The sequence below is a fragment of the Hippopotamus amphibius genome, chromosome 6 (assembly GCF_030028045.1).
Source record: "Hippopotamus amphibius kiboko isolate mHipAmp2 chromosome 6, mHipAmp2.hap2, whole genome shotgun sequence".
Taxonomy (NCBI): domain Eukaryota; kingdom Metazoa; phylum Chordata; class Mammalia; order Artiodactyla; family Hippopotamidae; genus Hippopotamus; species Hippopotamus amphibius.
In genome coordinates, this window is record NC_080191.1 from 136,547,052 (window position 1) to 136,563,537 (window position 16,486).

The 16,486-nt window shown below is 35.5% G+C and overlaps 1 protein-coding gene and 1 non-coding gene across 6 annotated transcripts in view; one reads left to right on the forward strand and one right to left on the reverse strand.

The window, feature by feature from the left end:
• Nucleotides 1-16,486, forward strand: part of RSRC1 (arginine and serine rich coiled-coil 1) — a 441,996-nt gene that overhangs the window by 8,256 nt on the left and 417,254 nt on the right. For all 5 annotated transcript variants that reach the window (XM_057737932.1, XM_057737931.1, XM_057737935.1 and 2 more), the window contains exons 2-3: nt 5,714-5,909; nt 6,212-6,337. In XM_057737932.1, the coding sequence (XP_057593915.1) occupies nt 5,716-5,909; nt 6,212-6,337 (320 nt within the window). In that variant the 5' untranslated portion in view covers nt 5,714-5,715. The remainder of the gene's footprint in view (nt 1-5,713; nt 5,910-6,211; nt 6,338-16,486) is intronic.
• LOC130856162 (U6 spliceosomal RNA) lies at nt 13,207-13,313 on the reverse strand. The gene has a single exon (XR_009054458.1). It is a non-coding gene; the product is annotated as a U6 spliceosomal RNA (small nuclear RNA).

The following is a 16,486-nucleotide window of genomic DNA, read 5'->3' on the forward strand; positions in this document are numbered from 1 at the left end:
CATGCTCTACAACTACTGAAGCCCATGTGCTTAGAGCCCATGCTGTACAACAACAGAAGCCACCGCAGTGAGAAGCCCGCACACCACAACGAAGAGTAGCCTCTGCTCTCCACAACTAGAGAAAGCCCGCGCAGCCAATAAATTAAAAAAAAAAAAATCTATTCGTCTGTCTTGCATTGTGAATGGAGTTTTTACTCATACATGATTCTGTGACATTATGCATTGGTCTACTGGAGAATACTGGTTCATTGATACCCTTAGTTATATAATATTTAAAAAATTCCCATTTGTTAATATCACCATTGATCTCATCAGAGAAATCTTTAAGTGCTGAGAAGCTGTCAGTCTCATGGTGATAAATGCAAGTTATCCAACATTTTGATTTTTGCTTGAGAGCTCAAATTTTATCATTGGCAACAAATTGACACTTTTCCTTGAAGTGAAAGACTGTCAATACGTTTTTGGGAAAATGTCAGATACTCAAGTCTGAATATTCATAGTTAGTTCTTTAAAATAAGTAGTGTTTCATGATAAAAGCAGCTAGTTCAACTTGTAATTCAGCTGCACAAGTGCTTTTCTCATGGTACCTATTGTTCTTCAGTATGCAGCAGCAGTTATGTATATTTCCTGTTTCATCACACAGAATATTAAAATGTGTTCTCAAGGGTTGAAATTTAACAAAATTAATGACTTTTACTGCTTTATCAAGGACATTCCTAAGTGAAACTGCCTTTTTTTTTTTTTTTAAACTGTGTGTTGCAGTGAAGAATGCAATGACTACTAGTACAATTTGTTCCCATTGCTTTGATTCCTGTTAAGGCACCAGCAATTTTGCCTGTCATTGCTTCTACATCATCAGCACAAAAGTCAATACAGTAAAAAAGGTAAACCATGTTTTAGTATTATAATAAAAATAGTTTTGACTTGTTGGATCCCCTGAGGTCTTAGGGACCCCTAGGGTCTACGGAACCCACTTTGAGAACTGCTGTTAAACTAGAATGTAAGCTCCTTGAGGGCAAGGATTTTTCTCTCTTGTTCATGGAAGTATCCCTGGTACCTGGGCCTGCTATCATCCCGGTACTTTTTAACCTACCTCAAATGTTAGGTCACTTGTTTTCTGAATCTGGGTCATCTTTGTTCACCCTCTCCTTTTGGTGTAGTACATCCTTCAGTACCTTCCTAAAAAAGGGTGAGTGTGAGGTATAATTTGGAGCCTTTGCATATCTGAAAATGTCTTTATTCTGGTCTCATATTAGATCTGTGATTGGGCTGAATATAGATTCTAGTTTGAAAATAATTTTCACTTAGAATTTTGAAGGCAAGTCTCCATTGTTTGCTATGTGGCTGCTGAGAAGCCCTATGCCTTTTATTGTGATTCCCCATTTTTTTTTATCTTTAGAAGCTTCTAGGTTCTTCTTTGTATTCCTCGTTTCTAAAGTTTTATGAGGTATGCCTGGTATAAGTCTTTTTAAATTCATTGTCCCAGGGATTTAGGGCAATTCATGTCTTTCAATTCTGGAAATTTTTAAAATTATTCTTTGGATACTTTATCTCTTTTCTATGCTCTTTCTTTGTGGAATGCATATCAATTGGATATTGGACTTCTTGGATTGATCTTCTTTTGCCTCCTATTTTTTATTCATTGATTTATTGATTTTTGATCACGTTGGGTCTTCGTTGGTGCATATGGGCTTTCTCTAGTTGTGGTGAGCAGGGGCTACTCTTTGTTGCAGTGTGCAGGCTTCTCATTGCAATGGCTTCCCTTGTTGGGAAGCATGGGCTCTAGGTGAGCAGGCTTCAATAGTTGTGCCATGTGGGCTTAGTAGTTGTGGCTCACAGGCTCTGGAGCGCAGGCTCAGTAGTTGTGACACATGGACTTAGTTGCTCCATGGCATGTGGAATCTTTCTGGACCAGGGATTGAACCCGTGTTCACTGAATCGGCAGGCAGATTCTTAACCACTGCACCACCAGGGTAGTCCCTGTCTCCTAGTTTTTCTTTTTCAACTTTTCACGAATGCTTTGATAGTATCTCCTAACCGTATTGAATTTTTACAAATTATCATTTGTTTGAATTTCAAGCTTTCTCTCCTGTTCTATGGATATTCCTTCTCTTCTTGTTTGCTAGATCATCTTCTCATATATTTCTGAGTATATTAGCTGTTTTTTTTTTAATTTTCTTGCATGTTCCTGGTTTACTATGAGTTGCTTTTTTATTTTTCTCTTTGGCTTCTGTCTCTTATGATGAAGACTTTCATCACATGATTGGTTTTCTTATGTTGTGTAATTACTAAAAAGTTAACAGAAAAAATATTTGTAGAAGAAAGTTTACTGTGGGGAATTCCCTGGTGGTCCAGTGGTTAGGACTCCCAGCTCTCACTGCAGAGGGCCTGGGTTCAATCCCCGGTCAGGGAACTAAGATCTCAAGCTGCATGGCATGACTGGAAAAGAAAAAGAAAAAGGAAAAAACAAGCTGCATGGCACGGCCAAAAGAAAGAAAAAGAAAAAAAAAAGAAAAAAGTTTACTGTGTGCAAGGCTTGTTAACTGGTGGGCTTGGTTATAATACTTATATATCTTCTTCCAGGTACTGTTTATTTAGTTTTTGGAGAAAAGAATCCTCTGTCTGAATTCTTGGATCCAGGCGCACACAGGGCTACAGTATTTACTGTTAGATTGTAGACTTTCACTTAATGCCTGTAACATTTATTTATTTTTATAAATTTATTTATTTATTTATTGGCTGTGTTGGGTTTTCATTGCTGCGCGAAGGCTTTCTTTAGTTGTGGTGAGCGGGGGCTACTCTTCATTGAGGTGCACAGGCTTCTCATTGTGGTGGCTTCTCTTGTTGTGGAGCACAGGCTCTAGGCATGCAGGCTTCAGTAGTTGTGGCACATGAGTTCAATAGTTGTGGCTTGCCGGCTCTAGAGTGCAGGTTCAGTAGTTGTGGCACATGTGGGATCTTTCCTGATCAGGGATCAAACCCATGTTCCCTGCGTTGGCAGGTGGATTCTTAACCACTGCACCACCAGGGAAGTCCCCTGTAACTTTTAGTTGAACATCTCTCTGCCCTCTTTTACCATGCCCCTGGACCTGGTGCTTCACTCTTCCGTCATTTTTCCAAAATAAACTACCTTTCCTGCTGGGATTGGGGAATAGTAGTCACCTATCTGGTTGGATGGCAGAGGGGACCTGGGAGATTACTTTTATAGGCTTTCAACCAGTTCCCTTGTTTTTTAGTTCTCTGTCTCATGTCTGCTATGGTATCTGGTGTCTCAAATTCCTGATCCTTTCTGTTTTTTGCTACGTGAATTGGCTTTTCTCCTGTTGGAATTCTCTGCAGTTGCTTGGTGTTCAGCTTTCTTAGCTCTAAATCCTGCCTCTTTTTCGTTTGTTAAAGATTTGTTGACATATCTTGTCTACTGTTCCTGTTGTTTTCTCCTCTGGTCTCTTTATCCTTGTGCATTTATACATTTGTATATTTTACTCTAATTTTAGTATTTTTTTAAACGAGTTAAATAAAAACTCATCGTAATTTATATGGTTATTTGTGGGTAAAGAAAATTCTTAACTGTTTAAAGGTGAAAACAAGAAAGGAAGAAAAAGACAGGAAATAAGAACACTTAGGTTATCGTTATTAGTCAATTATGTACAAATTCCTTAATGAAAATACACACACACACACACACAGATGTGTGGTTATATATGATATATAATGGATAATTGGATATAAATATGTAAATAGATATTGTATACACACACTTAAATATATATATGTGTGTATATACTATATGTATATATAGGATTTCATAATCATAGTATTTTGAAAGCTGGAAAGGATCATGGTGATCTTATATGCAGTGCAGTTTTGTTTCCAGTGAGGAAACTGGCTTAGATATGCTAGTAATTTACTGAACATTTCAAAACAAAGTTTTCCCAGTGTTTTGTTGAACTGTGAAATGTTAGAAATGTGAACAACTTTGAGGTTCAGAACTATGTATTTAAAGTCTAATTCTGGCTCTAGGTAAATAGCTTTAAGTTTTTTTTTTTAAAGATTTATTTTATTATTTATTTATTTATTTCATTTTTGGCCGTGTTGGGTCTTTATTGCTGCGCATGGGCGTTTTCTAGTTGTGGTGAGTGGGAGGGCAACTCTTCATTGTGGTACACGGGTTTATCATTGCGGTGGCTTCTTTTGTTATGGAGCACTGGCTCTAGGCTCTTGGGTGGCAATAGTGGTGGCGCACGGGCTCTGGAGCGCAGGCTCAGTAGTGTGGCACACGGGCTTAGTTGCTCCATGGCATGTGGGATCTTCCTGGCCCAGGGATTGAACCCATGTCCCCTGCATTCGCAGGTGGATTCTTAACCACAGTGCAGGCAGGGAAGCCCCTAGCTTTAAGTTTTGAATTGAGTTTTAACAGTGATTTTCAACTAATATTGCATTAGAGTCAGGGGAGGGATGGCTCACTTGATTCTGCAAACAAAGTTGTAATTTAATGTATTGCTTTCTTTAGAATAATGATATTTGACTTAATTTGAGTAAATATTAAAGAAAAGTGTGAGATTTTTGTTTCTCTGGTCTGTTAACTGTTTATCCTAACTATAACATAAGGTAGGTCTTGCTTTTATGTGACGTTGAAAGATAGCTAATACTTATTTTAAAATAATAATTATTAAAAAAAATAAGGTTGCATATGAGAATCTAACTTTAAAGTAAGACAAGTAAGCTTCTTATGAGCTAAGTTAATGCCTAAATATAAAAGCCTTATGTTATATTTCTGTATGTTTTTTCTTCTGTGTACTAAATATACAAATATACCATAGTAATATAGAATATAATTAAAAAAGAGAAAAAATTACCCAGTTTCCTCATTTAAATATGATCAATTGTCTTCATTTTTGCTCTTACTCATATGTACATATTTTCTTAAATTGTAGTCTCTGTACATATAGTTTTGAATAATACTGTAATGAATATATTCACGAATATGTCTTTTAAGAAAAACTTTCCAGATATATTCCTAGAAATAGGATTGCTTTGTCAAAAAAGCATCAACATTTTTATGACTATTTAAATTGCTTAATTGCTTTCTGGAAGGATTATGTCACCATTTTATATAGGTACTAGCAGTGTGAAGAGTTGACTTCATTTTTGGTACTTTAGTTAACAATACTTCATCAACTTTGGTACATTAGTTAACATTTCCTCCCTCAGATTTCACAAGTGACGTGGTGATGGTATATTATTTCAGCTTATACATTGTTGATGATTAATGAGGTCTTACCATTTAAAATTTTAGAATTTTCAGTTAGAAGAATGTAACTCTAAAAGATAGTAAAACATCTTTTATCTTTAGGAAATATGAGAATATAGAATTACGTAGTTGATCTCTAAACCAAATATATAATTAACGATAAAGGCAACTTAAATTATAAGAAAATTGTTATAATGAACTGTCCTCAGGGTTGGCTCTTTTGGGATATATTTGAAAAAATTTAGGACAAGTTTACAATGTAAATTGTAAAAATAGTTAACTGATAGTGCTAGAAGACTGTACTAGAGCTGTTTCTCATGTCTTGTTAAGAAGACTGGTACATTTAAAATTTTACTTTAAATAAGACATTTTAAATTTTTACAAAGTCAAAAATTGCTATGTTAAATTTGTGCCATTGTGCCATTATGTTAGAAGTAATTTTCTTTGAATTTAAACCTGTAGAAATGGGACGCCGGTCATCAGATACTGAAGAAGAAAGCAGAAGCAAGAGAAAAAAGAAACACCGTAGACGGTCTTCTTCAAGTAGTTCTTCAGATAGTAGAACATATAGCCGAAAGAAAGGTGGAAGGAAATCAAGGTCAAAGTCAAGATCCTGGTCTAGAGATTTTCAGCCTCGCTCACATTCTTATGATAGAAGGTGATTTTCATAATTTTACTTATGTAGTATTGAGAGTAACATTCTTTAGAGTTCATTTGTTTTTGTGTTTTTAATTCTTCTGGGTAAAACACTTTTCTTTGCGTAGTTATAAATTTATGAGGGTTAAGTCTCAATCCAAAAGGTTTGGTTTTGTTTTGCCTTCCCCCAGGCTTAGCGCATGGGTGTTCATCCTTTGTCTATTCTTTGCAGACCAGAAGATATAAACTGGTATTGTTCTCATACCATATTAGTATCTGATAATATTTGGAAGGCAAATAATATTTGATTATATTTTATTTCAGACGCAGGCATCGATCAAGCAGTAGCTCTTCATATGGCTCTAGAAGAAAACGAAGTCGAAGTCGTTCAAGGGGTAGAGGGAAATCCTATAGAGTTCAGAGGTCTAGGTCAAAAAGCAGAACAAGAAGGTATGCCATATCAGATATTTATTGCTTTGTAACAAACTATCCCCAAATTTAGTGACTTAAAGCAATAATCATTTATTTCTTAACGATTTTACACTTTTGACTGAGCTTAGCTGGCAGTTCTGCTAGTTTCACCTACGGTCACTTATGTGGTTATAGTTATCTGATAGCTTGAGTGAAACTGGATGGTCCAATGTGGTGTCATTCAGTATCTGGCATTTGGTGCTGACCATTGGCTGTTGGCTGGGGATGCCTTAGTTTCCCTGTGGCTTCTCATTCTCTGGTAGGAATGCCTGGGCTTTTTCACATGATAGAGGAAGTATTTCAAGAAGGTAAGAACAGAAGCTGCAAAATCTCTTGAGGTCTAACCTCAGAAATAACCCAGTGTATTATGGAGTGAATGTTTGTGTCCCCACTAAATTCATATGTTGAAGTCCCAACCCCCAATGTAACTATTTGGAGATTGGGTCTTTATGGAGGTAATTAAAGATAAAAATAAGGTCATAAGGGTGGGGTCCTAATCCAGTAGGGGTGGCCTTATAAGAAGAGAGAGAGAAAGATTTCTCTCGTTGAGCATGCACTCAGAGGAAAGACCATGTGAAGACACAGTGCAAAAGTGGCTATCTACAAACTAGGAAGAGAAGCCTTATCAGGAACCAGATCAGCTGGCATATTGTCTTTGACTTTACAACCTCTGTGAGAAATATGTTTATGTTTAAGCTGCCCAGTCTGTGGTATTTTGTTATAGCAGCCTGAGCAGACTAATACATGATGTCAGTCCACCTGCATTTTATGGCTGTGCTCAAGGGTCAGTAATACAGAGCCTGTCTGGAGAGAGTTGTACGTTTTGGATAATGCTAGAAAATATGGTTGAATTGGATGGGGACCATGGTATGGAGGTATTTGATAAAAGCAGGTATTCAGAAGTTATTGAAGGTTTTTGAGAAGAAGAGTGTTAGGATAAAAACAGCATTTTTAGTTTCTCTTCTGTGCTTAGTTTTTCATTCTATTAGGCTCTAGTTGTGGGGGTATATTAGCAGCCTGATTTTATTATCTAGGCATAAAATTCTATAAATCTTTCTGAATCTGAAGTTGGATAATAGCAGTAAAGTCCAAATGTTTAACTTTTCTGGCCTTGCGTTATTTGGCCTCTGGCCTCCTCTCCTTTGTACACACTCAATATATAAGCAAGCCACTCTGTGTTACATGGCTTTTGTTCTCCATCCACGTTGCTAGCTTTGTTTCTTTGAGCATGCTCTTTCTTCCAGTTTTCCTACCCTTTAGTGTTCAGTTTATTTAATCTCTAATTTTCTTCTTCCTTAAATCCTTTTTTGATTTTTACCTTTTCATGTCCAAATCAAATTTAATCCATCCTTTCTCTGACCTACCATCCCAGTTGGTTCTTGATTTGTGACAGTCACATTATGAATATTATGTTTTTGTTATTCTCATATATTGTAAACTCTTGCAGGGCAATCTCTTGGTACCTAACATGATGCCTTGCTTGTAGAAGCTGATTACCAGGAAACAACTTCAGTTGCAATTTCCTGTCAGTAAGAACAGAAATAATAATCCATGCTTTTGCATGGTCTTTTACAGTTTGTAGAGTATTTTGATATACACTTTATAAGTCAATCACAGTTTGATTAGGAAAATACAAGCCATTCAATTCCAAGCATCAAGGTTTTAACATGGGGAATGAAAGGCTTATATAACCTTTGGAAGGGCTTAGGGAATTAGGGAAGCTGTTACTGATTATTTTAGCCTAAGCATGGAAGCTGCTTATTTTCTTAGAAATCACTGGAGATCTTAAGAACTCTGGGTTTGTAGCACCAAAGTGTGTGATTCACAAGAAACTACTTACCTGCTGCATCTTCATGTCTACCTCTAACTTCCTCCAGAGGGGAATCCAGAGACATTAATTTCTTCTCTTTTGCAGTGCAAGGAAGACCTTAAAAGGAATGGCAGTGGATGTCTAGTCAGCAGCAGATTATTCAGCACACATGCATTTTGCTAAACGTTTTGTGTTTTGTAACTCTATCAGGCTGTCATGCAGGATAATACCTTCATTTTGTATATGAGGAAACAAGTTCTGAGGTTTATTCAAAATAGCAACTTCTCAGCCTGTTGCATCGACACTTACTTCTCCATTTAACTGCAATAACTAAATAATCTGGAGACACTGAAAAGTCCTAAATTTTGAGAAAATACTTTATCCATGTTTTATACACGACATTATTTTGGAAAATGTATTTTAGGAATTTATTCTTCAAAATGTTTAAACTAAATGAGTTTCTAGGTTAATCTTGGCTTAAGAAAATTGAACAACTCATTCCTTGAACAGTTTAGCTAATTAAGACTTTAAACAAAGAAGCTGTAAGTACATTCATTTCTAAATATCTGTAGAGAATTGATTCCAGGACCTGCTGCAGATACCAAAATCTGAGGATTCTCAAGTCACGTAGTTGGCCTTCCGTATCCATGGTTTTGCATCTACATATCCAACCAACTGCGGATTGTGTAGTACTGTAGTATTTTTTTTTTAACTTTTTATTTTATATTGCAGTATAGTTGGTTGGCAATGTTGTGTTAGTATCAGGTGTACAGCAAAGTGATTCAGTTATACATACACATGTATCTATTCTTTTTCAGATTCTTTTCTCATTTAGGTTGTTATATAACATTGAGCAGAGTTCCCTGTGCTATGTTGTAGGTCCTTGTTGGTTATGCATTTTAAATATAGCAGTGTGTGCACGTCAATCCCAAACTCCCTGATTATCCCTTCCCCCACTCTTCCCCCCAGTAACCATAAGTTCAGTACTGTAGTACTTATTGAAAAAAAATCCAGATATAAGTGGACCCTCACAGTTCAAACCCATGTTGTTCAAGGGTCAACAGTAGTGAGTTTTTCAAAGAAAAAGTACTATGTGATTCTAAATTTAAAGGCATGTTGTTAATGATCTCTGTACTTTTTAATAGAAAAGAGTGTTTTCAGTCATGGAAAGTCAAATACTTTCATGAAACTTTGTTGTTACATGTCTCAAAAATAATTGAAAGATGAAGCATGTTTTGAGGGATGGCAGGAGGGGTGAAATCAAACGTGTGAAGTTTGCTGCAAGTTCCATGGATAAGTTACAGAGATATTCGATGCTTATGCTTTTTAGTGTAATTCTTATGTTCTTGAAGTACTCAAGGTGTGACATGAATCATATCACTTCCTTTTACAACCATGAGAAATCTACTCTTATTCACAGTATATTTACTTATTTCCTCAATTCTAGAGTATACAGAAAGTAGTTACAGAATTGCTGCTATATATATATATATATATACCACTGTGAAAAAAAAAAACTTACAGAGTTTGATATTTTTTATGGCTCTTTTTATCTTTACTCTGGGGTATTTGGTTCTCCTCTCCACTTTATTATGGTTAGTTTCTTTGAAGTTTCATTTGTTTCTATTTATATTTCATTTTAAGTTTTTTTATCCCCGTAAGTTTTTAAATTGTATTTACTTTTTGGTCCCCCTGCCTTTATTTTAGTATGTGAAACAGTAATACGATTCCAAAAGACAGCACTATAAAAGGTGTACACAGAAAGTATCATGCCCTTTTATCCCTTGTATCCTGTTTCTAATCGCCTGGTAGGTAACTAATCGTATTTGTTTTTTAACTTTCCTCTGTTTCTTTTTAAACAAAATAGTGGTTATATCTGTGGCATACTATAGATAAGTCTTTTGCACTTTGCCTTTTCTGTTTACTAATATATCTTCGAAATCACTATATCAATTAATAGTAATCTTATTTATTATAGCTGTTTATTGTACTTCATTGTGTGGATGTATTATAATTTGTTTAGCCAGTTTCCTGGGTATGGACCTTAAGGATACTGCCAAAATTTTACAGTTACTAAACATCTGTCGTGAATAACATGCTATTTTTGTGTTATTGGAGGTATATCGTCAGGGGAAATTTCGAGAAGTAGGATTGCTAAATCAAAAGATAAATAAGTTTGTAAATTTTTAGAAATTGCCAAATTCCTCTCAGCAATGTAAGAGAATTCTGTGTCCTCATAGCCTCACTGATAGAATGTCATTTTAATTTTATTTGATTTTATTTTTTATTGAAATTTATTTTTTCTAATTTTGATTAGTTTTATTTTTAATTGAAGTATAATTGATTTACAATATTATATTAGTTTCAAGTGTGAAATGTGATATTTTTATGTTATATCATTTTATACATTTTATGCAAAGTGATCACTATACTAAGTCTAGTTACCATCTGTCACCATACAAAATTATCACAGTATTACTGACTATATTTCTTATGCTCTACGTTATATTCCCTTGACTTATTTTGTAGATTAAGAGGAAGTTTGTTCCTCTTAATCTCCCTCACCTACTTCACTCATCCCCACAACCCCCTCCCCTCTAGCAACCATCAGAGGGTTGGTTGTATCTGAATCTATTTCTGTTTTGTTATGTCTGGTCATTTGTTTTGTTTTTTAGATTTCACATATAAGTGAAATCATATGGAATTTGTCTTTTTCTGTTGGACTTGTTTCACTTAGCATAATACCCTTTAGGTCCAGATTGTCACAGATGGCAAGATTTTGTTCTTTTTTATGGCTAAGGAATAGTCCATTGTATTGTGTGTGACACCTTCTTCATTCATTCATTTATCCATGGACACTTAGGTTGCTTCCATATGTTGGCTATTGTAAATAATGCTGCAGTGAACAAAGGGGTGCATATATCTTTTCAAATTAGTGTTTTTGTTTTCTTGGAAAAATACCCAAAAGTGGAATTGTTGGATTGTATGGTGGTTCTGTTTTTAGTTTTTTTGACCTCCATACCGTTTCCCATAGTGCCTGTGTTAGTTTATATTCCCACCAACAGTGCACAAAGGTTCCCTTTTCTCCACAACCTTGTCAACACTTATTTGTTGTCTTTTTCTTTTCTTTTTTTTGGCTGTATTGGGTCTTCGTTGCTGCGAGTGGGCTTTTCTAGTTGTGGCAAGTGGGGGCTACTCTTCATTGAGGTGTGGGGGCTTCTCAGTGCAGTAGCTTCTCTTGTTGCAGAGCACGGGCTCTAGGTGCACAGGCTTCAGTAGTTGTGGCTCGCATGCTCAGTAGTTGTAGCTCGCCTGCTCTAGAGTGCAGGCTTAATAGTTGTGGCACACGGGATTAGTTGCTCCATGACATGTGGGATCTTTCTGGACCAGGGAATTGAACTCATGTCCCCTGCATTGGCAGGTGGATTCTTAACCACTATGCCACTAGAGAAGTCCTGGATTGTTTGTTTTTTTGCTATTGAGTTGTATGAGTTTTTTGGTTTTTTTTTCCTTTTCTTTCCTCTCTCTCTTTTTTTTAAATTCAAATATAGTTGACTTACAATGTTGTGCCAATCTTGGCTGTACAGCAAAGTGACTCAGTTATACACATATATACATTCTTCTTTAATATTCTTTTCCATTATGGTTTATCACAGAATTTTAAGTATAGTTCCCTGTGCTATACATTAGGACCTCGTTGTTTATCCATTCTAAATGTAATAGTTTGCATCTACCAACCCAAACTCCCAGCCCATTCCTCTCCCTCCCCACCCCCACCTTTGGCAACCACAAGTCTGTTCTCTATATCTGTGAGTTTGTTTCTGTTTTGTAGATAGGTTCATTTGTGCCATATTTTAGATTCCACATATAAGTGATCTCATATGATATTTGTCTTTCTGTTTCTGACTTACCTCACTTAGAATAATAATCTCTAGTTGCATGTGTGTTGCTGCAAATGGCATTATTTCGTTCTTCTTTATGGCTGAGTAATGTCCATTGTATATATGTACCACTTCTTTATCCATCCACCTGTCAATGGACATTTAGTTTGTTTCCATGTTTTGGCTGTTGTGAACAGTGCTGCTGTGAACATAGGGGTGCATTTGTCTTTTTGAATTATAGTTTTGTCTGGGTGTATTCCCAGGAGTAGTATTACTGAATCATATGGTACTTCTGTTTTTCGTTTTCTGAGAAACCTCCACACTGTTTTCCATAGAGACTGTACCAACTTACATTCCCACCAACAGTGTAGGTGGGTTCCCTGTTCTCCACACCTTCTCCAGCGTTTGTTGTTTGTAGACTTTTTACTGATGGCCATTCTGACTTGTGTGAGGTGGTACTTCATTGTTTTAATTTCATTTCTCTAATAATTAGTGATGCTGAGCATCTTTTCATGTGCCTACTGGCCATCTGTATGTCTTCTTTGGAGGAATGTCTATTATGGTCTTCTGCTTATTTTTCAGTTGGGTTGTTTTTGTTGTTGTTGAGTTGTATGAGCTGTTTGTATGTTTTGGAGATGAAGCCCTTGTCTGTTGCATCATTTGCAAATATTTTCTCCCATTCTGTATGTTGTCTTTTTTTTTTTTTTAATGGTCTCCTTTGCTGTGCAAAACCTAAGTTTGATTAGGTTTCATTTATTTTTGTTTTTATTTCTGTTGCCTTGGGAGAATGACCTAAGAAAACATTGGTACGATTTATGTCAGAGAATGTTTTGCCTGTGCTCTTTTCTCGGAGTTTTATGGTGTCATGTCTTGTGTTTAAGTCTCTAAGCCATTTTGAGTTTTTTTTTGTGTGTGTGCATGGTGTGAGGGTACGTTCTAACCTTGTTTATTTACATGCAGTTGTCCAACTTTCCCAGCACCACTTACTGAAGAGACTGTCTTCTTCCCATTTTATATTCTTGCCTCCTTTGTTGAAGATTAATTGACTGTAGGTGTGTGGGTTTATTTCTGGGCTCTCTATTCTGTTCCACTGATCCATATGCCTGTTTTTGTACCAGTACCACACTGTTTTGACTACTGTAGCTTTGTAGTATTGTAAAAATATGGAGCACTTCATGAATTTGCATGTCATCCTTGTGCAGGGGCCATGCTAGTCTTCTCTGTATCATTCCAGTTTTAGTATACATGCTGCCAAAGTGAGCACTGTATGTGTTTCTTATATACAGTTGACCCTTAGATGACACAGGTTTTGAACTGCAAGAGTCCACTTATATGTCAGTTTTTTCCAGTACATGTGTACTGCAGTATTACACTATCTGATTTTGGTTGAATCCATGGATATGAACCTAGGAGTGTGGAGGGCTGAAAGTTCTATGTGGATTTTCAACTAGGGTGGGGAGGGAGGAGTTGATACCCCAACCCCTGAGTTCTTGAAGAGTCATTTGTATTTTGGATATTAACTTCTTGTTAGATATGTGATTTGCACATATCTTCTCTCATTCAGTACATTGCCTTTTCATTTTATTGATAGTTTAGTTTGCTGTGCAGAAGCCTTTTTGTTTAATGTAGCCCTGTTTGTTGATTTTTGCTTTTGTTGCCTTTGCTTTTGGTGTCTATTCCCAAAAGTCATTGCCAAGACTGATGTCAAGGAGATTTTCCCCTATGTTTTATTCTAGGAGTTTTGTGGTTTCAGGTCTTATGTTTAAGTTTTTAATCCATTTTCAGTTCATTTTCGTGTATGGTGTAACATAGTGGTCCAGTTTCACTCTTTTACACATGACTATCCAGTTTTCTCAACACCATTTATTGAAGAGAGTATTCTTTCCTCATTGTATATTCTTGGCTTCTTTGATGTAAGTTAATTGATGATATGCGCATGGGTTTATTTCTGAGCTCTCTAATCTGTTCTATTGATCTGTGTGTCTGGTTTTTTATTTATTTATTTATTGGCTGCATTGCGTCTTCATTGCTGTGCACGGGCTTCTCATTGTAGTGGCTTTTCTTGTGGAGCATGAGCTGTAGGCATGCGGGCTTCAGTAGTTGCAGCACATGGGCTCACTAGTTGTGGCTTTCGGGCTCTAGAGCACAGGCTCAGTAGTTGTGGCGCATGGGCTTAGTTGCTCCGTGGCACGTGGGATCTTCTCGGACCAGGGATCAAATCCATGTCCCCTGCATTGGCCGGCAGACTCTTAACCACTGCACCACCAGGAAAGCCCTATGTGTCTGTTTTTATGCCAAAACTATACTGTTTTGATGATTATAGCTTTGTAATGTAGATTGAAATCAGGAAGCATGATTCCTCCAACTTTTTTTTTTGCTCAAGATTGTTTTGAGTATTTTGGGTCTTTTGTGGTTCCATACAAATTTTAGAATTGTTTGTTCTAATTCTGTGAAAATGTCATTGGAATATTGAGAGATTGCATTGAATGTGTATATTATTTTGGATAGTATGGATTATGTTGATTTTATATCCTGCTACCTTACTCAATTCTTTTATTGTTTGTTAGTTTTAGTACTGATTCTCTAGGGTTTATCAGATACACTGTCATATCTTCTGCAAATAGAAATGGTTTTACTTTTTTTCCAATTTTTATTCTTCTGTTTGCTTTCTCTCATATTATTGCATTGGCTTTTACTTACAGTGAAATATTGAATACCAGAGGGGATGATATACATCCTTGTCTTTTTCCTGATCTTAGTGTAAAGGCTCCTAGTGTTTCCTTATTAAGAAATACACTGGCTCTGGGGCTAAAGTATATACATTTTGTCATGTTGAGAGGATCTATCACTTTGTTTTTGTTTTTATTTTTTTCCAGGAATGGATATTGAATTTTGCTGAAGGCTTTTTCATCATCTGTAGATAGAATCATGTTTGTGTTTTTTTTTGGGGGGGGGGAGGGTGGGTTTCCATTTAGATTTATTAAGGAACTAATCTTGCTTTTCTGGAATAAATCTCAGTTGGTCCTGGTGTAGTATTTTCTTAATGTGGAATTCTGTTCACTTATTTTTAAGTATAGTACTTTTACACTTATAGTCATATGTGATGTTGGTCTTTTTTTTTATACTGTGTTTATCAATTATTCTTTATCATTAATCTTCATAAAAAATTGGGAAGTTTTTCTTCGTTTTTAATGCTCTGTAACTGTGGAGCATTGGGATTATCTGGTATTCACAGTTCTGGTAGATTTGTGAAACCATCTAGGCCTAGTGCTTTTTTTGTTGAATGGTGCATTGGTAACTTTATTTCTTCAGCAGAAATTGGTCAATTTAAACTTTAGATTTCTTATAGGTTTAATTTTGGTAAACTGTTTTTCTAGTATATTACCCATTTCATCTGTATTTTGAAATTTATTTGCCTAGAAGCCTACAAAGTAGTTTCTTATGATTTAAACTTCTTTTTCTTCTGTTTCAATGCTTATTTTCCTCTTGTCATTTATTATTTTATCTATGCTTTCTTCTTTATTTTATTAAGTTGGTTGGCTGATTATTTTGTTAATTTAAAAGAAATAATTTTCATTTATTATTTAGATCTTTTACTCCCTTTTCTACCTTATTAATTCCTGCTTTTATCCTTATTTTCTGCTTTGTGCTTTCTTTGATTTACTTTGTTATTCCTTTTCAAGTCTTTTGAGCTGCTAATTTATTTATATTTGTGCTTCATTTCTATTGATAAAAGTGTTTAAGCATATGAATATTCTTTTAATCACTGCTTCAAATATATCCTATGGATTTTTTCCGACATATTTTTATGAGAAATTTCAAGCATACAGCAAAATTGAATTTTACAGTGAAGACCCATATATCCACCACCTAGATATTACCATTAACATTTTACTTACTTTATCACATACCTGTCCATTTATCTATTTCTCTCTCTATCCATTAATCTATCTAATTTTTTGATGCATTTCCAGTTGTAGACATCAGTAGGCTTTCCCCTTAAATACTTCATCATACTTATCAGTAAGCAGAGTTCAGTATTCCTTTATGAATTTTTCCTTTTGAAAATAAAAACTTTGACATTTTTCTTTGAGGCAAAATTTATATACATTGAAATGCACAGATTCTAAGTATACGCTTGCTGAGTATTGATGCATGCATATACTTGCTAAGATACATTATCATTATCCCAGAAAGTTCCCTCATAATTTTTGCCAGTTAATTCCTGCTTGCATTCTCATTAGAAGTAACCACTGTTTTGACTTTTTTCTACTGTATATTAGTTTTCATGAGTGTTAAAAATTTTTATTCAGCATGGTACTTTTGAGATTCATTCATGTTGCGTGTGTCAGTAGCTCATTCCTTTTTATTGTTGAATAGTATTCTATTGTATGGATATATCACACTTTCTAGAATTTTATGTAGATATAATCATAT